At 39.0% G+C, this 25,963-nt stretch overlaps 2 protein-coding genes across 4 annotated transcripts in view; one reads left to right on the forward strand and one right to left on the reverse strand.

Annotated features, from left to right (window-relative positions):
* Positions 1-413: 413 nt before the first annotated feature.
* On the reverse strand, positions 414-14,846 carry lap3 (leucine aminopeptidase 3). The gene is made up of 13 exons (XM_066660440.1): positions 14,565-14,846; positions 12,545-12,660; positions 12,397-12,451; positions 10,977-11,082; positions 8,884-9,043; positions 8,261-8,425; positions 7,268-7,426; positions 6,984-7,108; positions 6,409-6,497; positions 6,198-6,300; positions 5,145-5,224; positions 4,951-5,063; positions 414-1,740 (listed from the first exon to the last, which is right to left on the reverse strand). The coding sequence occupies exons 1-13, from the start codon at positions 14,658-14,660 to the stop codon at positions 1,554-1,556; spliced, it is 1,554 nt and encodes a 517-aa protein (XP_066516537.1). The 5' UTR covers positions 14,661-14,846; the 3' UTR covers positions 414-1,553.
* Positions 14,847-16,543: 1,697 nt separating this feature from the next.
* The window catches only part of clockb (clock circadian regulator b), a 29,909-nt gene continuing 20,489 nt past the window's right edge, over positions 16,544-25,963 (forward strand). For all 3 annotated transcript variants that reach the window (XM_066649560.1, XM_066649570.1, XM_066649578.1), the window contains exons 1-7: positions 16,544-16,792; positions 20,642-20,752; positions 20,962-21,047; positions 21,902-21,961; positions 22,090-22,238; positions 22,434-22,525; positions 25,101-25,190. In XM_066649560.1, the coding sequence (XP_066505657.1) occupies positions 21,031-21,047; positions 21,902-21,961; positions 22,090-22,238; positions 22,434-22,525; positions 25,101-25,190 (408 nt within the window). In that variant the 5' untranslated portion in view covers positions 16,544-16,792; positions 20,642-20,752; positions 20,962-21,030. The remainder of the gene's footprint in view (positions 16,793-20,641; positions 20,753-20,961; positions 21,048-21,901; positions 21,962-22,089; positions 22,239-22,433; positions 22,526-25,100; positions 25,191-25,963) is intronic.

Consider the following 25,963-nt stretch of genomic DNA (forward strand, 5'->3'; position numbering starts at 1 on the left):
GGAGCCTGTATTCTCTACTGATACTTAGTCTGTGCAACTAGCGTTCTCTATCATGTTAATTTTTTTTTTTTTTAAATATCTGCATTTTTTTCTTGCCATTAATGGGATGCTTCAACTTAAAATAACAAAGACTGCCATTTGGGCTAATGTAGAAGCATTTGAAAAAGGAACTCTCACTATAAGTAGTAGGGATATGAAGGTCTACTTCCAAGTAGATGAAAACAGAATTTGAATTTAGAGGTGATTTTTCCTAATTAAAAAATAATCATGGATTTGTGTATTTTGCTCCATTAAATCCCTTAAATCTCACACATTGCACCTGTCACCTGGTATTCCCCATGCTCAACAACACATGTAAAAGATTTGTAAGTAACCACAATTTTTTATTTAAAATTAAAGGTATGTTTATTTACTTTTTTGTATGTATTTATCTAGTTATTACTTAATCACTTAATTGTCAGTGAACAAAATGGCATTAAGCTCAAGTTAGACATGTTGTGGAAATTTGATCGAGGAGAATACACAGCATGATTAAGGAAATGAAAATGGGTAAAATAATTCCAATTCTAAATGTTCATTGTTCATTAAACTAAATATTAAAATATATAACACCACATGGAACTCCCTAACACCCCTGCAAGGGTAACCCCATCAGTCTCAAAGCTTTTTCAGCCAGTGTCTCAAATATAATGGAAGCTCTAATAGAGGCAAAATATGGCTATGCTACATACTGATTAACAGCTATTATATTCAGTTAAATTAATGAGTAGTTTTCTGCTTTTGCCTGCACCTGAAAAACAAACTCTACTCAATGGATGTTTGATTGGAAATTACACAACTGCAGGGCTTCTGACAGTAATTACATCATTTACTTGTGAATTTAACATGAACATTCCTTACTCAACACAGCCTGGAGAACAGCTGATTAATAACCGGCTGTAAGTGTACTGGATAAGGGACTGCCCCCGCCCCCATGCCTTTAGAGGTTGTAGACTACTGTGTGGGGACACCTACAGTCTCTACATGAATATTAGAAAAACATTAAAAAATGCAATTATATATAATCAAACGACAAAGAGCAGACAAGCTAAATGACATTATTAGATTTATAAATAGTTACATGATACAGACAATTTAAAAACTGCCACCCTATTGACGAACATCCACCCCAACTTATAGATTTGTATATTATCAGCAGATAGATGTTCAAAAGGCTGAAGAATTCATTGGAGACATCTTGCTGCTGCACAAATTGTTTCAGTCCACTTTTTTAAAGTTTTTGAATTTTTTGTAGAGGATGTTACCTGAAGTAAACAACTTGAAATGATCACTTGAAATGCACTGTAGTCTGTGCATGTCATCATTATAAAAACATAAATCTCACATTAAATTCACTTTGAATTGGAGGCCCCTGATGGAGGGACCTCTATTTCAGTAACTGGGTAACGGACATCTAATGCAAAAAAAAATGTGTCAAAAAGACATTTACGTCAGCTACAGTTGTGGTAGCTGAAAATGACTCTGCTTATCATTAACATTCTACGCAGGTCACCTTAAGGCTCAGTGGAAAACACAGCAGCAAATTCAACTAGCGTCCTCGTGGGTCTCCCAGACATCCCCTTCCGCAGGTAGGGAACCTCGTCTTTATTTGTCATCACGCCGGCAATGTCCAGGTGAGCCCAGTGATCGACTGTGACAAACTCTTGCAGGAATGCAGCAGCTGTGCAGGCTCCACCCGAGCTGTTGAGGGATAGACAGCTTATAAAAAGGGAGCAATAAACAAACACAAGGCCAACAATGGCAACAAAGTGAAGAGGTAATGTGCAAGTGTATAAAAGCATAAGTGGCATTTAAGCTTTATTTTACCTCTGTTCATCTCAGTCTCAGTCTCCATCTTCCATATGTCCGACTGTTTCACACAAAGTACTTTCTTTTTGAATTGAAGGAAAGGAACCGGACTGTATTTTACTGTGTGGCACTACATCAAAAAATGACCATTTTCTTTACCTTTAAATTACAGCTTCAAAATCGTGATGCTCCACTAAGCTTTAATAGGGAGAATAAAGCCTCTGTCATTGCTACTCTGGGCTCAGCACTACAGAAACTGCACTACGTAACTTTTGGAGGACAGTAGGAAGTCACCCTTACCTCCCCAATGATTTCAGTACAGTGTTGTAAAAAAGTGATCAGACAAGGGGGAGCCCCAGCTGCAAAAAACCCAAACCTTTAAAAGGGTTGCTTGAAAGACTTTAAAGAATGTTAAAGCATGAACTGATGTTTCCTTCACGCTAAGCGCAAATTTCTCAGGTCTCTTGCAAACATGTCCTCATTCCTGAATTTCCCCTGGGGATCAATAAAGTAAGTAAGTAAGTAAGTAAAGTAAGTATCTATCTATCTATCTATCTATCCATCTCAAAGAGAAGAGACATAATGAGTTTAATATTTTCATGATTCATATATATGCAGAATCATACCGACATGAAAAATATAAAACTAATATAGAACTACTAAAAAGCTCTTCTCTTTATTTATTTATTTTTTTTGTTCTAATAAAAACATTTAATACACATTTCCAAAAGAATTTTTTATGCTATATAAGAATATGCTACGTACCCTAGTTTTGGAGATCATTTTCAATGGCCAGAGAAACGTAAATATCACATGAATTCTAACCTGGCCGTTCAGAGAGAGTCACATTGACACAGATCAGATCTCAATACCAAGTGTGATTTTAAAAAGTGCTGTTCACATAGCCACACAAACAACACATCTGTGTCACAGATCGGATTTAGACCACGTTTACCTGCTTTGTGAACTTGCCTTAACTTGGAAAACAATTTATATTCATGAGCACAACCTAATGGTTAGAGGGCTGGGCTTGGTACCGGAAGTTTGCCAATTCAATCCCCAAGTCCCTTGAGCAAGGTACTGAAACCACGACTGCTCCCTGGGTGTGGTTAAGATAATGAATGGTTAAAAGGAAACTGCCTGGTAATTATGCTAAACAGCATTCATTCATTTATTCAGTTTGATAATGATTAGTTTTTCAGAGCTATAATGCAGGTTTATCCACTAGATAATGCATTAATGAAATATTATCATGTGCTATCAGCAAACACATCCACTGGTTTCCAACGGTGTGTTTTTTTTCATGGCACCGTTTTGAAAATGCACAAAGAAAGCTTTATGACTGACTAGTGTCTGGCAGACACTTCTTAAATGTGGCAATTCTTAAAGACACTTTCTGCTGGAAGTATGAAACTGCAAGAAACATGAGGAAGAACATGTTGTAACATGGATTGGCTGCGTTTCATTTCCTTGAGCAGACTCCAAGATTTTGAGCTCGCTTATGTTGAAGCAGCATTCAAAGAACGTGTGATTCTTTTATAAAATATTGAATGTTATTTAAAACCACATTCCAAAGAAAAAACATGTATCTCCATTTTCTCTCATTATCTCCTTTGTCATTTTTAGTTTAGTACACCATTTAAACACAGCAGATGTTCTTTGTGAAATTTGTGTCCATTGTGAGAAAATTTCATGATGAATGGACCAATAGAAATGCTGCAAAATTACTTGGAATAAAACCTTTACATTGAGGCTGTCTTTCATTGAAAGCTAAGGTTTTCTCCTTTCTCTTGTTAAGTTACTATTTTGAGAGTTATATGCTTTTGTTTTGGACAGCAATAATATTTTTGTTTATTCATTCATTGATTATCTGTAAGCGCTTATTCAGTTCAGGGTCGCGGTGGGTCCATTGCCTACTTGGAATCATTGGGAACTTACACCTACGGACACTTTTGAGTTGCCAATCCACCTACCAACGTGTGTTTTTGGATTGTGGGAGGAAACCCACGCAGACATGGGGAGTACACACCAAACTCCTCACAGACAGTCACCTGGAGCGGGACTCGGCTCCAGGGACCTGGATGTTGTGGGTTCGTGTGACTGCGACACTTTTTTTTTTAATACATTAAAATTTGAAAAAGACACCATCATAAGTAAAACTTGGCACTTATCTTCCAAAGATGCATCCTTTTACATCCTTGAGCCTTGCTAACTAGCTCCAGGCCTCCTGAATGGCTCTGTGCCTCGCTAGTGAGCTTAATTAATTTCCAGCTATATCTCTTACTCTCTTTCCATTTGCTAACTTTCAGCACTGCACATATCAGAACTGAGCTGTGCCCCCACTTTGTAAATCTGGTATCCAGTAAATCAAGATGAAACTTCTTTATTGAGCCTGTGCTTGTGAAGTTAATACATAAAATTGTCAGACACAGTCCGAAAAACGCCAGTCCACAAAATCCAACCTGACAGCTCTGACTGCTGAATAAATATTTCAGGCCAGAAGCAGAATGACACTATAATTTAGCAGATTTTTAATTTCTTGACTAAGTAATATGGATTCCTTCAATTTTAACAAACATATATTACAACTTCAAAATCATTGTGATGCTTCACAATGTAATAGGGAGAACAAGGTCTCTGTCATGGCTACTCCAGGCTCAGTACTGCAGAAACTGTACTATGTAGCATGTGGAGGAGGGTAACCCCTCCATTCCCCCCTCCCCTCAACTTCAGGAATTACACGTGAATTATACTCTGCAATGTAGAGGACGCCAAGGAGCAAAAATAACAAACCTTACCCAGTGTTCCTTTGAAGCAGATGGTCACTGGATTCACTAAATAACAAAAATTACTAAAACTCACTACCCCTTGTCAGAAGTCTGCTTCCTGGGACTGAGAGGGCTGCTACGAGGATTATGTTAGCACCCCAGGAAGGAAAAATATTCAAATTGGTGTCCCAAACTTTAATGTACGATGAATAATGATTGTGGTAGAGTAGCACTTGTCTGTGCATGAGAGTGTACAAGTGAACTTGTGTGAATATACTGACTGTGTCTACTGTTAAATCTTAACGGTGGTTGTGTTATATGTGCATATACTTACCGGCTGTATTTGCCAATATTGTTCAAGTCTGCCAGAGCACTTTCTGTGACTTGTTTGGTGTAGTGCTGAAACAGTGGCATCCTCCACACCCTGTCACCTGTGATAACACTTGCCTGCAAATACAAACACAATTTCCAACAATCAAAATCCAAAACCATAAAACAAAAAATAAAATCTGATTCTCATCACTTTACCTTGTGTAGACGTTCCCAAAGCCAGTCTGAATTAGTGAAAACACCCGCAGCAGCAGAACCCAATGCTACATCCATAGCACCTGGCAAATGACAAAAACATTACAGCTATATGTGTAAGAGTCTAATATATTTCTAATGTATTTGCGCTAGGCCTGAGTAATAACGGAAATTTTGACGAACGATTATCGTGATAAACAATAATAACGTGTTAAAATTGTTTATTAAGTTACCTCATGCGTTACAAGGCTTTTCATCTGATTAAATCTAGTGAGCATTTTATCGCAGCCTATAGTGATCTGCACACCAAAAGCGGTAAAAGTGGTGCGTGCCATGGCACAACATACTTCTATATTAATAAATACACTCGCAAACATCCACGTTATTTCTGTTGTTTAACTGTGCCATGCGTTACAACTTTCATATTCAGAAACAGTACAGAATTCAGTTCTCCTGTTGAACGCACAACCTACACCAATAAACATCCCACGTTTTCTAAAACAGGAGGATTTGTTTATCTACACCTGTTCCCAAAGGCTTAAGAATTCCTTTCATATAAAGGCCTTCCGTCTAATTCATGTGTGTTTCCTAAAGCAGGAGGATTCATTTGACTCTCTGTTCTAGTGTTGTATAAAACACAAGGATCCATTACTCTGCCATAAGGGCTCATTAGTCCTTCATTATTTTGTCAACATTTTAGGCAGATGTCTCTCCTGTTCCATCACAAATGAGAGAAGACCACTGCTTATATTTTGAATGCTTCAGGGTATACATCTGCTGGAGGTGAATAGTTTTACTTTTAATTAACCCCTTTGCTGGTATTCCTTTAGGTCAGGGGTGCTCTAGTCAAAATGGAGCGCTTTCAAAAGCTGAAAAAGGTGTCATGACATTATGCAGAGTATGTATCATAACGACAGACATTTCAAAAAGGCTGCATTCAAACATCTCTCTAAGAGTTCTAATTCCACAGTGTGTCAAACATCAGCAAGTGGTCACATGTCAGTCATCATTGGGCCTAGTTTGTGCATGTGAGACTGAAAGTGTTAGCATATTTACCTGTAAGCGTAGCGGCATTGACTATAGCCCTGGGATTGAAACTATGAGCATAGCAAAGTGCATCAGCCAAAATGAGACGACCCTCAGCATCAGTGTTATCAACCTATCCAAAGCCAAACATCACATTTAAATACCAATCTGCCATATCGGATTTCACATATCATTTTGCATGTGGAGACACCACTGGACAGTCCGTACGAAATGGAAATACCTGAATGGTTTTGCCGTTCCTGGCATGCACCACATCTCCAGGTTTGTTGGCTTTTCCGCTAGGCATGTTCTCACAGAGAGGTGCCAGACCTGATAATAAAATATATATATATTAAAATGAAATATTAATGCCATGTACCACAGCTAACAGTTATAGTCAATGAGACCAGAGAACATATTGGATACAAGTGGATCAGAAACAGCAGTGGTGCTGGAATGTTGTCACTGCTGGAATGAGACTAGTTCAACAAACAAAAATATCCAGCCAGCAGCATCCTTATGGTAGCGTCCAGTGACCACTGATGAAGAACTAGAACACAAGTCTTCATATCCAGACCTTGGGTCCAGGTCCCATGCCGGGATTTTTTAAAAGGCCAGCTGGTATAACAGTTCAGCTGCACCTGACAGGCCAGATAAAGTGTCATTCCAGTCAGACTTTGAATTCCCAGCCTGTGACTAACTGACTGGCCAGTGAGAAAGCACAATGTGACTAAAAAACTCTGACAAAGCTGATAATATAGACCGTTAAGTTTAGAAACAAACGCCAGACAAACATCAAGTGTATTGAAATCAGACCTATGATGTTGATTGGTAGTTTCAAAGCAGCTGCTGTGACAATGGCAGAACATACAGTAGCAGCTCCACCCATATCCGCCCTCATGGCATCCATACCAGAGGAAGGTTTCAGCGAGATTCCACCACTGGAGACATTTAAACAATTACAGACATTTAATAAGTAAATGTAGTGTCACAATTGTAAATAAAGATACAAGAGACAGACATCAATTGGTAATGTTGTGTCAGTGTGTAGGATTCATGAGTGTTTAATACAATTTACAACAACCTGTAGGACTCATTACCTGTCAAAAGTGATTCCTTTGCCCACCAACACTAGAGGAGCCTGCCTGGAGTCTGGATTTCCATTGTAATGCAGCTCCAGAAAGATAGGGGGTTCCTCAGACCCTTTGGACACACTGAGAAAGGCCCCCATCTGCTCGCTTTCTATCCATGACTGTGGTCTGGGGGTAAAGGAGATACAAATTAAAAGTGTTGGTATACCTAAAAACTTGTGTGTGGCCTTTGAAATTGTCAGATGAGGATCTAAAAAACTGGTGAAACATTTCCTTATAAATGCACGTACATTAAAGGTGACTTTTTTATAAAATTTAAAGGATGTATCTTTGCAATTTGCTAGGTCTCCGGTCTGTATACACGCTGTGTATACGCAGCCCTGGCTCAGTAAATGGCGTAAAAACTGATCTGGAGGACCTTCAAATGCTAAAAAGAATGAAAAGAGGGATGAGGATGTTCCCCTATTATATCTCCATTTGTAGATAATGTTGATTTTCTTTGGGCTGTTCCTGTTACATTACTTAAGGAGGAACTGACTCCCAAATTCGGGAGACCGCTAACAGCATGAAAGTAAACACAAACAGACAGTGCTACAAAACTACACAGCTTGAGTTACATGGGTTTCTGTGGTAATTCAAACAGTAAATAAAGCTTCAGACAAGTGGAACATCAGCCAAGTTATAGTCTACTTCTTATTCAAACACAACGTTCCCCCTTAAAAGATTCCGAATGAATATAAAATTTAAGAAGTTTTGCTGTGAGAACAGTAGCTCTTTATTAAGAACAGAATCGTCTTCATTAACCATAATGCTGGGCATCATATCATTCATTAGTAAATATTTCCAAATTCAATGTTCTTAACCAAATTCTTTAGAACGAGAGAGAGAGAGAGAGAGAGAGAGAGAGAGAGAAACATAAAAAGAGAAAGAGATAAATAAATCTGTGTATTTGAGTTAGAGCAAGTAAGGTTAAAAATAAAAGTCACTGACCCAGATCTCTACCTTTTATGAATGATCACCCTGTCTGCAAAGGGCGACAGCTTCTTTTCTATAGTTTCAGCAAAAATGGTTGGAGTAACATGATTAGCTGGAGCCTCCATCAATCTTCTAGCCAGGTTCTGTCCTTCTCCATACAGAACACCCTTCTCCCACGCTGCTGTATCTGCACTGCACAGGTAACAAAGACACTTGTAAGCATTGATCCAAAGGTGTAAATTCAAGAACACCAACTATGGAATATTATCATAAATTATACAATTTATGGGGTAACTTTTCAAACTGTTCAAAACGTTAAAGGAATACTAGGTAAGATTTGGTCATTTTAATCCTGGGCTACAGTTGCAAAGTGTACTTCATTTTTACAGCACTGTCCTGAAATCAAGTGGGAGGAATGGGGTGGTTTTCTACCTTCCTACAAAAGTAACATATTGCAGATTCTGCAACACTGAGCCCTGAGTAGCAATGATGGAGGCTCTATTCTCCCCAATACAGCTCATTAGAGCATCACAATGATTTTGAAGCTGGAGGTCTAAGGTATAAATAATACCCAGTGTTTCTTTAAGAATGGCTGTTAACTGAATGCAACATTTTGCGTGTGATTAGTATACAGTTAATATGTCCAGTACCTGCCGTGTAGCTGTGGGGTCACTTGGACCTTCTTTTTACTTTTCAGTTCATTATACTCAAACAAGCCCAGCACAGCGCCCTCTGCTGCTGCCTGATCATCACCACAAGGGTCAATTTCCACCTGAGGGATCTCCAGATCCTGAAGCTGCCGACAGCCCGCTGTCACACACCAAAATGTTACAACAGAAATAATAACAAAGTATAAACTTTAGGGATGTCCCGATTCAATCTCAATTTCTTTCTTAATGCGAGATATTCAGTGTAAAGCAGATACACTGGGTTGAGTTTAATAACTATAATGTACTATAATGGCACTTTTCCACTGCATTGAACCTACATGACTCTACTTGAAGTGGCATGACTCTTTTGCTTATCCACTGGCAAAATCTGGTACCTGGTCCCTGGAACCGGGTAAAATTTTCAGTCCTAGCTCACTCCGGGTTCTAACAGTGCAGAGTAGGTATTAAATGGTGACGTGCTCCGATGAATGGCCGATGAAAATTTCCAGTGAAATTCCAATGAGGCGAGTCGAGTCGTGTAGAGCTCGACCCATGTGGTGGAACAGCACCATAAGTGTGCACTGTGTAACAGTACTATCTAGGAAAAGTATCCGATCGGTTTAAAAAGAATATTAAAAGACTCAGATCGGGATCGGGGGCAAAAAAACTTGATCAGGACATCCCTAGTAAACTTGTTTATATATTTTCAACCAACAGGTGAACAACCATGCATATTAAAATTGTGATATTGTTGTCCAACGTACATTGAAGACAGGGATCAGTACATTATTATTTATGCCAGCTAAAACAACTGCAATGTTTGTAAGCTATCATCACATTTCACTATTACTTGATCACTTATGGTATTGGACAGTTTATAAAGTATATATTAATATGACTCACAGTATGACCATCACCTTGTTTCTATACTTACTGTCCATTTTATCATCTCCACAGACAATATACGAGAAATTTGTAGCTTTACAATTACAGTCTGTAATCCATCTGTTGTTCTACATACTCTGTTTGCCCCATTTTACCCTGTTCTTTAAATAGTAAGGATGCCCACAGGCCCACCACAAAGCAGGTATGATTCTCGGCACTTGCAGGTAGTCCTCTGGTAAAAGTGGATCAGACACAGCAGTACTGTTGGAGTTTTTAAGCACTATATCCACTTGCTGCCCACTCTAGACGACACACCTTCCTCGTTGGTCCACCTCGTAGATGTAAAGTCAGAGACAGTAGGTCATCTAGCTGCACAGTTTGTGTTGGTTGTCTTTTAGTCCTTCAGCAGTTGACACAGGACGCTGTCAGCTGGATATTTGTGGTTGGTGAACTATTCTCAGACCAGCAGTGACATAGAGGGTTCAAAAACTCAAGCAGCACTAGTGTGTCTGATCCATTTGTATCAGCACAACACACACTGACACATCACCACCACATCAGTGTCGCTGCAGCTGAGGAGGGGGGAGAAAAAAATGTATCTGTGGTGGTCCTGATCATTGAAGAACAGGATGAAAGGGTGCAAACAAAGCATGCAGAGCAGCATAAGAATTACAGTCAGTATTGCTGAACTACAGAGTGCTGAGACAATGGACAATCAGTGTAGAAACAAGAAAGTTGTCATAATACTATGGCTGATGTGTATATTTATTATGGCTGATGTATTTAAATATAAACATTTATACATATTTCATTCTTTTTTATTTTATGGTGGTAAAACCTCTGTTGTGTCACTAAAGATACTAAGTTTCAATGACTGGCATTTACCGGTTGGATAACAAACAGTTTCAGAACATCACTGTGCTTTTTACATGATTATTTAAGGCTTACTTAAATTGTGTGTTTTAAAATCCTTACTGTTCTAGCCTCTACTATAAACACTGCTTTTATATTTTTGCAGTGAACCTTTATGCTTGCTCTAAAACTGGGAATAATGTAGCTTGCTTCCCTTAAACTCCACCTTCTGATCTACCTGCAAATATCCCTTGGTAGATACAATGTATTCAATGCAACACCATGTGGCCCAAAGACAGACAGATAACGGATGTCTTGTATAGATCCCATAAGGGAAGCTGGGGACACATTCTTACCTGACACAGCTGCTCGGATGTTCTCTTTGCAGTTGTCCCAGTTCTCCTTCCCACACACACCAACTCCTTTTTTACCAAGACCAACTACTGCTACACTAGGGAATTCCTTAGTGAAAAGATGGGGGAAACAATAAAGATAGGGGTGATGCTTCTTTCAGTGACTTTGTACAATCATTGGATTAGGAACACGTACCTACCTTGTACTTACGCGATGGTGGTGTGCTAGTGTGTTGTGCTGATACAAGTGGATTAGGCACAGCAGTGCTGCTTCAGTTTTTAAACCTACTGGGCTAAGAATGGTCCACCAACTAAAAACACCAAGCCAACAACAACTGTGCAGCAACAGATGAGCTTCTGTCTCTGACTTTACATCTACAAGATGGACCAACAAGGTAGGTGTGTCTCACAGAGTGGACAGTGTGTGGACACAGTGTTTGAAATCTCTCACTTGTACCAGCGCAACACACTGTAACACACCATGACTATATGGACATTGGATCTGATAAAATAGACAATGCGTTTAGATACAAGTTCGGTGCTCCTAATTCTGTGATTGTTCAGTGTATATAGGGTTGTAAACCAGCTTTTGTCAATAACCTCTCTTAATACTCACTTCTTTTAATACTATCTCCAGCCAACATTTCAAAAACAGAACCCATTAATGTTGGCTTTGACTGGAGTAAAAAATAATTTGTTAGATTTTCTTAAAATAAAATTGCTAATATTTATATTCTAGTTCTTACAGCTCATAGTGATCAAGCTTTCCAGAGGTTTAGACTTCTTATCTTAGACCTCGAATTGTGTCATCATTCTGTAGGTAGAGCCAAGGCCACATTAAGAATTCTGGTTTCGTTATGGGACAAATAAATGTGTTTTTCCCAAACCACAACCCTTGTGTTAATCTAAAACATTCCATGGCCATGTTAAAACTGCTGCATATTAAACTGACATCATAAGACAAACAATGGCAGTACAATACTTCTACACAAATCAGCAAACTCAGTGGGAGTAAATTTACTTTGACATTAATGGTGTTATAGTTCGAGTGGTTGGTTTTTTTATATAAAAACACTGTAGTTTAATAAACTTATTTTTGTGTTGTGTCATTAGCATTATTCCTATTTCAAGCACTAAATGATTCTGGGGACAATGACGAACAGTATCTGGTTTGCAAGCAGTTTGTTTACCACAGGGCAGCTGTTTTTGAGGATGCCATTCATCTCAGACACAGATGATCTGCCCAAAAAGTGACAAGAGTCTGATACTGTCAGGATTCCACCAGTTGCATTCTGATTGGCTCTCTATATATCCTCATATACGCACTGTCTTGTTTTGTACTGGCTCTTGTATTAGTCCGAGTTGTGATTGGTCCATTTGCGTGCCTATGTCTCTTAACATATCTCTTTTTCTCTTTACATACCTGATGTAAGCCATAGAATATCCTGCTCTTTCCCTGCTTCAGAGGAGGTCCAGATCTACAGGGAGATATGATAAGAATGAGAAGCCAGATGAGGCCACACCAAAGATAAAAGAAAAAAAAAAAAAACAGTTAAAATGCAGAAACTCACATTGACAGCATCTCTGAGAGTTTGCCTGAGATTGATCTATCAAATGATGCTGCTGCTTCAGTGAAAAGTATTCCAGTGCCATTTTTCTCCTTCTCATACACTCCCAGTACTAAACCCTGGAGCAAAAAAATAAACACACACACATCAGATCACATATTAACTAAGGTACATAATATTTCAGAGCTAAACCAGAACCGATCACAGACAGAGAGGCTGTGTTCAAAACCACATACTGTTCTATGCCATGCTACATCATGTCCACTGATGCCTTTAAAACCTGCAGTAGTGTTCACCAAGGATGGGCTTGCTTGTCCCTTCTACGTCAGTTTTATCATGGATGAAATAATAGGGACAGCACTTAAATGGACTCCACGATGTGGGAGTTCAATTAGCACCAGGTGGGAGACTGTGCGACATGAACTATGCAGGCAACATCTGCCTTTCTGAAACCAGCAGTGATGCTCAGGTTGCACTGGACAGGCTCGAGAAGACTGTATAAGATGTGTTCCACCCCCTCGAAGTGTAAGGTACTCCTTCAGGACTAGTCTTCAAACCCACCCTCTCTGTCGTTGGCTCTACAGCATCTAGTCATTGTAGGCTGCTTCACCTACCTGATAAGCAATATCTCAAACAACGGTTCCATGTCGAAGACTTGCGTCCCCTGGAATTATTGGATCACAGTTATCTCAGACAGTTAGCTAAGGTCAGGTTGTCCGATGAGGTGAGCAATGCTCATGTACGGCAGTGTTGGTTGGGGCATGTGTTGCGAATGGAACCAACTCGACTACCATGTTTTCATCTCCAGGTTAGGATTAGAGAAATCCATGACCTGGTACTGAGGCATGAAAAATAGCACTAAAAACCTAGGGAAAATGAGAGCATCTCGAATCCCTGACTGGGGATCATGCATGGCTTCACAGACTTACAGATATGGCTAAGAATAGGCATCAGTGGCGGTCTTGTTGTCATTTTTTATCAAGTCAGTCTGACTGAGAACAGCGAGTTTGATGCTTCTGTGCAACAGCCAAGATGGCAATTCTCCTACTTTACATTTGTGAGAGCAGTCTCTTCTTTTTTCATACAACTAACATGTTCCATTTCAGCAATTAAAAACATTGTAAGCATTTTGGGTTCTTGAAAAGCACTATATAAATAAAATGTATTATTATTATTACTGTGTGTCTGTATTGCCCTGTGAAGGACTGGCGCCCCCTCCAGGGTGTATTCCTTTGCGCCCAATGATTCCAGGTAGGCTCTGGACCCACCGCGACCCTTAATTGGATAAGCAGTTACAGATAATGAATGAATTAATTAATTATTATTACTATTATTGTTATTATTACCAACAAGGTTGAGGGGCTTTAAACAAGTTTTTGGATCATACTTATGAGGATTTAATGGCATTCAGCCTGAAAAACATTATTTTTGACATTATTATATAAATAAACACTAACAAACATGCATATTAATAATGTATTATTTATGACGTATTTTTTTTTTTTAAATAATTCTTTTTTTTACTGAGGGGTATTTCTGCTCTTATGTGATCGATGTATCATGGCTTACTGTGCTGTAGAACCAACCAACCAACCTGTAAAGTTCGCAATTAGCCCCGCCCACTGACTATGACGGGTGATGCTGACAGGTTGAATTATTTCATTAATTCATTTAATGAATTTTATACAATGAATTAAACCCAATTGTAATAATTAAGTATTTGTTTAATTATATATTAAACATCCCTCCAAACACATTGAGAGGAATGAATTAATGCTCATGTGGAACTACTTAAGTTTTTCATACTATTCTATACTAGATAACAGACGAATTGCTGTGCATCAACTCTTCATTGAGCTTTTGAGACAAAGTCGACATATTTCCAACCCTTTGTATTTTCTGTGACTTTAAACAAACGCTATTCTGCACCCCTCTCATTGTGGGACGCGTTATTCTGACATGTTTTTAAGTTTGTTAGCACGCGGTTTTGTTTTCTTTAAACCGTGGACACGGCTGAACTTACTTTTCCGCCGCTGAAGGAGCTTCTCGACACAGAAAACAGCCGGCAGCTGTGCCCCCGGACTCCGGAGGTAAAGAGGTTTCTAAAACGGAGCAGCATTTTGGGTTTTAACCTGGCCGTCGGCTCACATTCAGACCGCAAATTCGAGAATGAAGTAAAAGCCGCTTATAAGTCACTTCATATATCCTCGAAATCTCCTCTGCAAAGGCAACATGCCGTTGAACGTCATTAAAAGGCGACTCGCTCTTTTCTGCCTGTTCTGGTGTCAGTGTGGTGTGGCACTAGACTCTGATACATTCCTCTTCTGACCGCTACAGGCCGCTAAATGCCTTTCATTATGTTACACTACATTAATTATTTTGTAAAAACATATCTCAAAGAAACTACAAAATTCCATTATTCAAATGAACCGACTCGAAGAACCGATTCTCCGATGAGTGACGTCGATAAGATCAATGACACTGATAAAATTATTTTTACAATATGAAATGAGGCTTCTATGACATAAGTACATTTTGATAATCCAACAAAATGTGGACATTTGAAGTACTTTAAATTAATTACTGTCATGGCATTGCACTGCACATGCCCAGAAAATTATAAATTATATATATACTCATACTCATAAGGCTTCAAATTGTAAATGTAAATTTAATTTTAAGCTAGAGTGGCTTGGTGGCACAGCACATAGTGTTGAATTTGCGCTCCAGGTGACTCGGTGAGGAGTTTGGTGTGTTCTTCCTGTGTCCGTGTGGGTTTCCTCCCACGCTCCAAAAACACACGTTGGTAGGTGGATTGGCGACTCAAAAGTGTCCATAGGTGTGAATGGTTTAGTGTGTGTCACCCTGCGAAGGATTGGCACCCCCTCCAGGGTGTGTTCCCGCCTTGCGTCCAGTGATTCTGGGTAGGCTCTGGACCCACCGAAACCCTGAACTAGATAAGCAGTTTAAGACAATGAATGAATTAATTAATCAAACGTAGGATTACACTGCCATTTAGCATATTGCACTTTCATTTTTGTTTGACATATTTCCATAGCTTCACAATTCAGTCACAGCGAATAAACCATGCCCATACTTCCTGTCCAAATGTGTTTCATTCAGACATGCGTCACATTAAAGACACCCTTCACTCCAAATTAAGCTGTTAACTTTGTTCCGATGTCTGTGTATATGGTTTATGATGCTAGACATAATTTGCAAAAACAAGCAGTCAAATTCATGAATGAGCTTTTCCACATTGATAGTGCAGTATCAAATGTGTGGATTCAAACAGCCAAGACTTTAAAAGGCATAAATCTAAAGAACCAATTCCTTCAATTCATGGGATGGGGTTTTTGACCTGCAGGTTCATCATCGGTGGATGAGTAAGAGGAGACAGGGAATGATTGCATTTTGTCGCTGTTCAATTAAAAATATGTATCTCCTAAAATAGTATCTTCACAGGGGAATCATTTTCTTTCATTTGAAGTCAAGCTGCTGCCTTTAAATGATGAAGTAAACTAAAAATCCACAAAAATTATATTTTAATTGGACGGCGATGTTATTCATAGTTTCACATACAGAATGAAGGTAAATGTGTAGAGACATATCTATACCACTAATCTAAATATGACATTCTGATGAGCAGGAATTAGTTGTAAGGCTCAGTTAATGACTGAAAACAGACTAAGTTCTCTAGCTAACAGAGAAATCTAGCGGCCTAATCCAAAAGGAGGATGTGTTAGTTTAGCCAGATAACAAAGAGTCTGCGGGACATTCTTATACAACAACCGTCCTCAAATCTTATAATCTAAGTTATGCAGCTAACTCCTAATGCTTGGTTCTTGGAACTGCCCCTATTTCGTGGAAGACCCCCGAGCAAACAGCAGCTCTGTCCACATGTTTGAACACAAGCTGTTCTGCTCCCCTCTCTGCGCGGGAGAGAGCGCCCCCCTAAAGCCGTAGTGCGCATGACAGCAGCAACTCCTAAGTAACAGCGTGTGAAGTAGGTTAGGCCTTCTGTTTTGTTGTTTTCCATTAAACTGTACGTGTATGCAAGCCTTCCGAACCCTGAAACGGACTGCAACGAGTCGGAGAACTGCAGCGAAGGGGGACGAGGTCGAAACTAACACATTTGAAAGTGATCCCGAAGGAAAGAGCAGCAGTCCGGCTTCAGCTTGAGCTTCCGTAGCGTGTAGTAGGCCCGTTGACCCACATTCTAGAGCGAGGAGCCGGGAGAGATCATACTGTGTGAGTATCAGAGAGGGAGGGATGGAGTGTGTATATAAATGTCTGTGTTGAAGTAATGGTTTCCCACTGCGTTGCTTTTTTGTTAGAACGTAACGGAGCTTGTTTGGCCGTTAGGCGTACGATTAAAAAAAAAAGCCGTGAATGCATGCGACACTCGGCGAGCTCAAACCCCGCGAACGGGGCGAAGCTCAGGTTGTTTCACGTTAAATCGTGCAGCGGTAAAATAAAGGACTGCTCACTGTAAAATGGAACGGAAATTCGAATCGAGCCTCTGTCTCCTGAGAACGCGGCTGTTCAAATTCGAGCACGAACGCTGTGAGTTTTAGAACCGCAGTTCGCCTCCAGCCTTGCGAGACTCGACTATTCGAATACCAAGCTCGCCACCGTTCGAGTGGGAAGAACGTTCCCTCTTTTTCGGATAGAATGTGAACAAAGTCTTCAACATTACATTTGCTCAAAAAAGCTTTTTGGAGTCAGAAAATTGTGGTTTTGTGTCGGGCGATGGGAGGTTATGGAGGTTGTGGGAGTCAGGTTATTCCATGTTTTTTATATATTTTTTTCCACCTTTAACATTAATAACAATAAGGTCTATAGGGGTGAGAATGGAAGAAATCAGCCTGAGGTACCATCAACACGGATACAGGTGTTTTTAAAAAGGATTTGTCTGTGTTTTGGCACTTTTTATTAAATTCAAAAGATGTTTCCTCATCATTTGCTAGCTTTCCAGGTTTTGTGCGCTCTAAACTGGTATAACATGATTTCGAAACCCTTGTGTCTGTAAAAGAGGGGGTCTGGCATGCTAGAATCTATCTATCTATCTATCTATCTATCTATCTAGAAAACAGACAGAACTCCACATTGTGAAAATCAGGAACACACTTCCACCTTAAAAAGCAGAGAATGAAAGCAACCAGAGAGAACTGCATTTCCCTGCAATCGTAGACATCGCCTTTTTAAGATCTAGATTCAGTAATTTCATAAAAGCTATCCATGGGTTGCAGGTGACTGAGGTGTGTGTATAATATCAGCCATGTTGAGTACTTACTAGTTACATATAATTATTCATAAACATACAAATAAAAGCTATTTAAATCGTTTTATAGTTTTTTTCAGCGCGTTTAGATCTCATTTAGACATTAAAATAAAAAAATATATACATTCGTCTTTCCTGTCTGTCTACGATTGTCTTGCTCTCTGAAACCAGTCTGTCCCCAATATTGTGCCCATGCGAAGAATTCAAGTGACTGCAAGAAATAGATGCTCATGTGCCCATACTCAGTAGCAAGGCATACAGAATTTGTTAAACACAGTATTGTTGAATTGCTGTCACTGGACTTTAGTCTAAAAAACTTGGAGTTTCACAGGGTACGTCTGGTCCTATTATACGATCATGCTGTGATCTCATGTTTTTGATGTTTGGACAGCTGTTTTAGTGTGATGTTGGTCTGAGCACTTGCTGTCCTTTTAAACTCAGTATGATGCTGGAGTACCAAAAGGTCTACCACGCATGCTGAAAATAAATCTATTCTTAAGGCGTTCAAAAGATAAATGTGATCTGTCAGATTAATAGGACACGTGTGCTTAACATGTAACCACCAAAAACTATAGCCTCTAAACACCAGAATAAATCAACTAAATCTAAGCAAGTTTGGGCCTGACTAATAGGGTTGGGTGGTATAATGTACCCTGGTATTTAAAAATGTGGATGGTATCTCATAGTGAGGACAGTATTTATGACGTGTGTGTGGTGGAGAAAAAACACAAGCCCAGTAGTAACCCACTGCAGGTGTGAGTTTAGGGCTGAGTTTGGGTTAAAAGAGAGAGGAAGGAAGCTTTAAACGGACGAAAATACTCATAAGACACTTATCTACAGTTTTATATCACTTGTTTTTTTAACTTTAATATCTCAGAAAATATGAAATGTGAGCTGAGGCTGAACAGTGCTGAAAACTCTTCACTCATAAGGCTCACGCAGCCCGACTGTGAATCCCCCGCGCCACTCTTGGTAAAACCGTATACCGTGGTAATATTTTTTTGATGGTGTGACAGCTTGACAAATGTGGATACCGGCCATTCCTACTGAAAAGTTACTTTAATTAGAGACCTCCAAGGAAAACATGGATGGCTGCTGGAGTTGTTGTTGGTGAGGCCAACCGGGGGGCATGGTCCCTGTTGTCGGTGTTAAATTCAATGTCAAATAGCGGCGATGGGTACATATCACTGAATGAAAATTGTCAGCCTTGGAAAGAGGCATGAAAACAAGGTGATGAATTCCTGAGGTCATAAATACTTGAGTATTTCCTTAGAAAGAGTCAGGGTATTACCACAATGACCTGCTTAATATGTGACTGCGGCCACTTCAGGCTTCCAGAGAAAACATTGGCCCTCTTAGTCTCAGCTTTCCTCTACCAAATAGCTTATGTGTGGTGAGTGTACTGGCACAGATTTGCTGCTGCTGCATCATCCAGATGGATGCTGAATATTAGTAGTGCTTGAGGTGACACCCTAATGTCCCAAAATATAAGTGTAATATTCATTCACCAATGCATTTATATTCACAGTTTTACTTGTATGTTTGTCTTTGGTGTAATTTTTTTTTTCTGGACACTAACATGCTCCTGTAAATATTAAAATGTTGGCTAATTACATAGTGTAAAAGGCATATATTGACACACATGTTTGTTGTAGTATTAAATAGAATGCTATAGTCTATATGCCAGGGCTGTGCCATATCTCATTGTGTGCAATAATATCGTAAATGATTAAAAAATAATCAATATTATGATTATCGTGATATTCTTTGTTTACGTAATGCATCGTTGCAGTTAAATGTAATATGGCATATGTTCATTACGTGAGTCATTTAGGCACAGAGACACGTACAGTTCAAAAATTTGCTTCTACAGAGGAGTGAATTCAGTCATGTGGAGGTGGTTTGGATATAAAATATCAATAATCTAAATATGTCCGCGCCCCTGAAATGGACAAGTGGAAAGATGATGATGATGATAAATATTTTTTTATACAATGTCAGGATCTTGGTGAATTAGTTGTTTACAAAATAAGCAAATGTTTATACATTTATTTGTTGTTTCTTCTGAATGTTTGAAATTGTTAGATTTGTACTAAAATAAAATGTAATCGAGTAGAATATAAATAAGAAATTAAATATCATTAAATGAATATAATTAATATTAATATAACATTTATTTTGTTGCAATGGTGTGCTAAGAATGAATATCGTGATATTATTTTAGGGTCATATTGCCCACCCCTTATATTTGCTGTAATGAATGTATTAATAATGATGTACATATAAAAATTCAGAGGACATGTGCTTCACTAGTTGTTTTGAATTGTAAATAACAGGGATGTGTTTGTGATACAGACATTGACCAAAATGGCATCCTATTACTGTTTTAGGGCATTGTTTAGTACATCAGCCGTACTCTGAGTGTCTGAATCGTAAAGTTGAATTCAAGCATGATTCTAGTGCACTGCAGTCTCCCACAGCGCACTCCTAATTTATAATAAACATCATAGCTCACCTCGTGAGTTGAATGTGGACCAATTTTCTTTGTCGCTAAGCACCAGACAGTGAAAGCTTCCAAATTCATTTCTCGTGCTACTTAGTGCAGTATATGGACCCTTAAAATACTAATGAGTGGTTAGGGAGCCATTTCGGTCAACAGCCATTTTATGCTGTTTCCTTCTTCATCGCTGTAAAGCAGTCCCGTCGAGTACAGTTCTCTGAAATGAACAATTTCACTTCAAACCTTTGAAGGACTTGTTTATTACATTTAGGTTGAGGTTTAGAAAAATAACATCACTGTTTTTATTTCTTTATAGAATCAGCTTGAGAGAAAACCCATGTGGAGCGTTACACTGAGTTTTCAATATTGGGCCTTTTATCACTGAACGCATCACCGTGGACCTCAGAAAAACACAAACAGAATCAAGGTGGACAACACCCCATCAATTTTCACACACACACACACACACACACCCCAAAGTAAACAAACCAAAGCACTAATTTGTAATACTACATGTATTTTATTATTTAAAAAATATATATGGATGTGGGCATCTTGATTGTCATAGCCTATATTATACAGTACTGATATTGTTATAGATCTTTATTAGACATTTTGTATTTTTGTGATTTCTAGGCTTCTTCAAATGTCTCCCCAATGCTTCAAGGATTTTTTCCTCAGATTGACCCATGAAACATCATCACCATGAGCTCCATAGACAGGTATCCTGGATATATTCCACTGCTGTAGATTTATTTCATTCATTCGTTCGTTGGCTGTTTAAACACTACAACTGTTAATGAATATTATCTTTCAGAGCAGCCCAGCAGCACACATGGCTGAAATTAAATTGGAAATGTATTTATTGTTGCCTAGTCATTTTTTTGTACAGTTACATTGGTGTTATCAAGGGACAACATCTGATCAAGTGATGCACTTCAGTTTTGATACGCTTCTCTTGGACATTGGTTTTGGATAGACAGAGCTGATCCTAGATCCTAACCTTTACGTACAGCCGAACTCCTTACCACAAGCAGTTTTATTTAAAAGTGCATGCTTCTGTACTGAGTGTATACAGCTGTTGCTAATGAAGTTCTAAGTATAAATATTGGTTTATTGCGTGCAGTGATTGAGTTAGGCTGATGCTCACTCAGTCAGTGTTATCGTGGTTGATTAAAGTGCAGTACAGCAGAGTTGATTATGATTTTTTGCTTTACTGTGCAAACCACACATTCAAAGGGACATGCTTAGATGTTTTCTCAGCATAAATTGCTTAAATTCCTTTAAACCACGCCCATACAGTTTAATTGTGTTTCCTTGTGTATTTCATTGTGCATCTAAAATAATCTTGTGCTTTGCTTTGAAGGAATGATGTAGTTAAACATTTCAGTCATAGTCTTTATAACAGTATACCTGTGCTGCTCTGTGCTACTCTTTGATTCTTTTCTTTTTCCTTGTTGCTCTGTCCCATGGAATTTTTATAAGGTTGTTACTAAAAAAGCTTAATGAAGGAAGAAATCAGAATTTTCTAAATTGCATGACACACACAATATTTAAAGATAATTTTTTGCCACAGGGATGATGGCAGTATTTTTGATGGGTTGATGGAGGAGGATGAGCGGGATAAGGCCAAAAGGTAAGGCTATTTGTACTTGATGTGATTTTAAAAAATGATAGCACCTGTTTTTTTTTATTATTATTATTTTAATGCCCACCTGGAAAAGAAACTGTGAAGTCGTTAAATTAATTTTGCTGCTGATTCAGAGTTTCGCGGAATAAATCGGAGAAGAGGAGGAGAGACCAGTTCAATGTACTCATCAAAGAATTGGGCACCATGTTGCCTGGCAACACACGGAAGATGGATAAGTCAACCATCTTGCAGAAGAGCATTGACCACCTGCGCAAGCACAAAGGTAATTTATACACACACACACACACATATATATATTATACTGTTTTACATGACACAATTTCAACAAGCACTTAGTGCACTGCAAGTTAGTAGATCCATCTATAGCATGAACATTACTAGTATATTTGCTGGCCAGTGGAACTTGTGTTATGTTTTTTTGGTGTGTGTGAAATAATGCTGATGTTGCCTTGTACAGAAATTGCAGCACAGCCAGAGTCAAGTGAGATCAGACAGGACTGGAAACCCCCGTTTCTTAGCAACGAGGAGTTCACTCAGCTCATGCTGGAGGTGAGATTCTTGTCTGTGGGCGTGTGTGTTGACGTTTTTTTACATATAATATAAAAACTTGGCACAAAAAGTAAGGAAATGTGTGTTTGGTAGATTATTTCTTTGTTGTAACAATGCTTCTTGGTAATAAATCTTATACTATTGGAAAGCCTGTTAATTTTATTTAATTTGCAATAGAGCCGAGTATGTGGGTTGCGCCCATTAAAAATTTGCCAAATCCTCTCTCCCAATGCCAAACAGCTTATTCTGCCATTGACACGTTTGGTGGACTGAATGAAAGAAGAAATATTGGCAATTTAACAATTTATTAACTTAACAAATAGGAGCCTTAGTAGTGTGTTGAGGAACCATACACAGCCACAACAGCCTGGCACCTCCTCCTCATGCTGGTCACCAGCCTGGTGGCACACTGCTGTGGAATGGCATCCCATTCTTCAACCAGCATTTGTCGCAAGTAATGATTGACCGATATATCGGCTGGCCGATTAATCGGCCAATTTTTGCCATTTTTTATATTATCGGCATCGGCCGATATATTAGCACAAGAGGCCGATATTTACACAATGCACACAGGCAATGCTGTGGGCAGCGCCGTCATTCTGGCTGTTTGAGCGCCCCTTGTATCCATTTTGTCATCTTACAGACAAACATCATTGAGCACAAGTACAAGCCTCCAACCTGTAGCTGCATGCCGTCTCATCAGAGAAAACTGTATGAATTATTTTCTCTTCTTCAGCTCTCACTATTTGTTCCTGGCTGCTCTTTGTAACACACACTCAATAATCTGCATCATAAATGACTGAGTTGATAGTTGTAACCTAGAAACCCAGCGTTATTTAGCCTCTTATTTTGCTCATTGGTCAGCGGCGCCTATAAAAAAAAAAAATCACTCAGTGTTATATCCGTCAGTATATCTCAAGTACTACAGGTCCAAAGTCGACAGTTAATGTACCAAATTAAAGCTTAAAATCACTGCTTTTCATTCATTTAATCATTTTATATATAATCTCGCTCGATAAATAAGTATTTTTGCTGTTACTGGAAATTGTTATGAAAAAATTTTAGTGACAGTTCAGATTTTCAGATTTTTCACGGCGCCATATTTGAGTAATGTGTAAATATCATACACCAATCGAACGGTCAGACTCTCAGGATCACGAGGATATATGCTAAATGTAGGACTAAGGACTTAAAGCAAAAAAAAAAATAAGATATTCCAAACTTCAGGTTTCTTCCTCATCAATGAAAAAACCACTGCTTCTCGAAGCCTGAAGAGCCCACAAGTGGCTCACATACAAAGTTAGCGCTACCCTAGATAATCCCCTTCAAAACTAGACTAAATCAGAATCTCTCCGTTAAACCGTTTGTGAGTAATCCTCATGTTTGTGTCAAGAGTACTGGCCGAAAAAAAAAAATCCCAAAAATAAAGTACACATTTTCAAAACAAAATTAAAATATGATCCCCATGGACCCATCTCGCACCTACTGCCGCATAGCTTAGGCTCTCAGGTTTCCAACGACATGTCAATCAAGTCTGTAGACCAATCAGGGGCAGAGTTATGGCGATGTGTACTCAAGGAGGAGGGACAAACCCACAGCAGAGTGCGTATGTTTTCAGCGCCAGACACAACGAGGATGTGGGGGAGGTTGCCTTGCTCTACAGCCAATCAGAGTGCAGCTCTGTTTTACTGTTTGGTGAGGGGTAAATGGCCACTTGGTGAGGGACAGGAGACGAGTTTCTCATAGAAAGTAAAGAAAACAGGCCTGATGGTGAAGGGCAGTCATGGCAGGCCTCCTGGCAGCCCGATGAGACCAGAGATTGGCTGCATGCAGTCTGTTCCAAATTGTTTGGGCAGAGAGCTGTCTGCCATATCGTCCTGCAAATCTGTAGAAGACAGCCAACGGTATCTAAGTACTGACAGGGTGAGGAAACAATCTTTTTGGGGTGTCATCTTCTTGGGACGCCCACTTCGCAGCCTGTCTCTGACATCCCCTGTTGTTTGGAACTTGGCCTTCAATTTGGAGATGGTACTAGGGCTCACTCCAAATAATGCCCCAACTTGGTTTTGTGGAACACCAGCTTGAAGTTGCCCTCATCTGATTGGCAGTACCTGGAGGGACCAGAAGCTCAAAACAACTGTCAATAGCAACAGCAAAATAAGCTGTTTGGCATTGACAGAGAGGATTTGGCAAATATTTCATGGGCACAACCCACATACTCAGCTCTACTGCTCATCCCACAAATGCATGTTACTTACAAATGTGGCACCCTCTAAAAGGGACATTAACAGGGTTTCCAATGGTATAAGATTTATATTTGGAAGGTTGCGTATATTGGGGCTTAAATGTAAAATAGGGAATTAAGAAAACACCCTTCCACCCTGAAATGGAAAAGCGGAAATGATGATGATGAAAACACCCATATACATGCACAGCGATCCAGTTCAAATACACAGTGTAGATGACCATCTTTTTTTATGGGTATTTCTTTACTTTTAAGATGCCACATATAATCTATTGCACACATATATTACCTGGTAAAACCCTGCTTACACCAACCCTTCATGATTCCTAGGCATTGGATGGGTTCTTCCTTGCTATACTGACAGATGGGAATGTCATCTATGTCTCTGAAAGTGTCACATCTTTACTGGGGCACCTACCGGTGAGTGTGTTTCTGTATGTGATGAGGGAATTTTGATGTTTTGATGTGAAATAGGAAATGCATCAATCAACCAGCTGCAAAATTAAAATCAAGTGAAAAAACACAGATTTTCTCATATTGGTGTTTCTGAAGCTGTATTAAGCAGCAGGCGAATAGTCAGTTCTTGAAGTTGATGCGTGAAAAATGCGTGTGGGTCTGGCTATTTTTTCTTTAATTTTATTTATTTATTTATTTGTTTAATTTTAAAAGTTCAGATTGTGATGGCCCAAATGTTTTGTTAAGAGCATTACTGACACAGCTACTCTTGTGAATATTTTCCCATAAATGGAGGTTAATACTGCCTTTTTGGAAAAGCTGTGATTAAGACTTGCTGATTTTTCCTGCTTACAACACACAAACATCCACAAACTGACTTTTCACTTGCTGCCTAATATATCCCCACCCATGATAAAGGCAACAATATAATCAGTGTTATTTATGTCATGTCTCAGACTGTTTTAGTTTTATATCTGATCAGTGCACTTCCTTTTTTGGATGTGAAACATTTCAATGACCATATATTTAGAATTAACTATTTATATATTTATTTATTTTAAATATTTATTTTTAGAAATGTTTGGCTTGTAACTCATTCACTTCTCATACATTGTCACTGACCCAAGGAGTACTATTTCTCACATTCTCACTCACATTTAAGGATCTACTTGTATCAATGATCAGTGGAGTGGGGGATGCTTATGTGCTTCACATCAATACAACATACAGCATCTTTT

Source organism: Hoplias malabaricus, chromosome 2, assembly GCF_029633855.1.
Source record: "Hoplias malabaricus isolate fHopMal1 chromosome 2, fHopMal1.hap1, whole genome shotgun sequence".
NCBI classification, from domain to species: domain Eukaryota; kingdom Metazoa; phylum Chordata; class Actinopteri; order Characiformes; family Erythrinidae; genus Hoplias; species Hoplias malabaricus.

Coding starts and splice junctions, on each gene's coding strand:
- lap3 (XM_066660440.1), bottom strand. CDS start 14,660: ATGCTGCTCCGTTTTAGAAACCTCTTTACCTCCGGAGTCCGGGGGCAC. Junction 11,083..12,396: donor TATTCTATGGCTTACATCAG/GTATGTAAAGAG, acceptor CTTTTCACTAAG/GAATTCCCTAGTGTAGCAGT. Junction 1,741..4,950: donor AATATTGGCAAATACAGCCG/GTAAGTATATGC, acceptor ATCCCTCAACAG/CTCGGGTGGAGCCTGCACAG.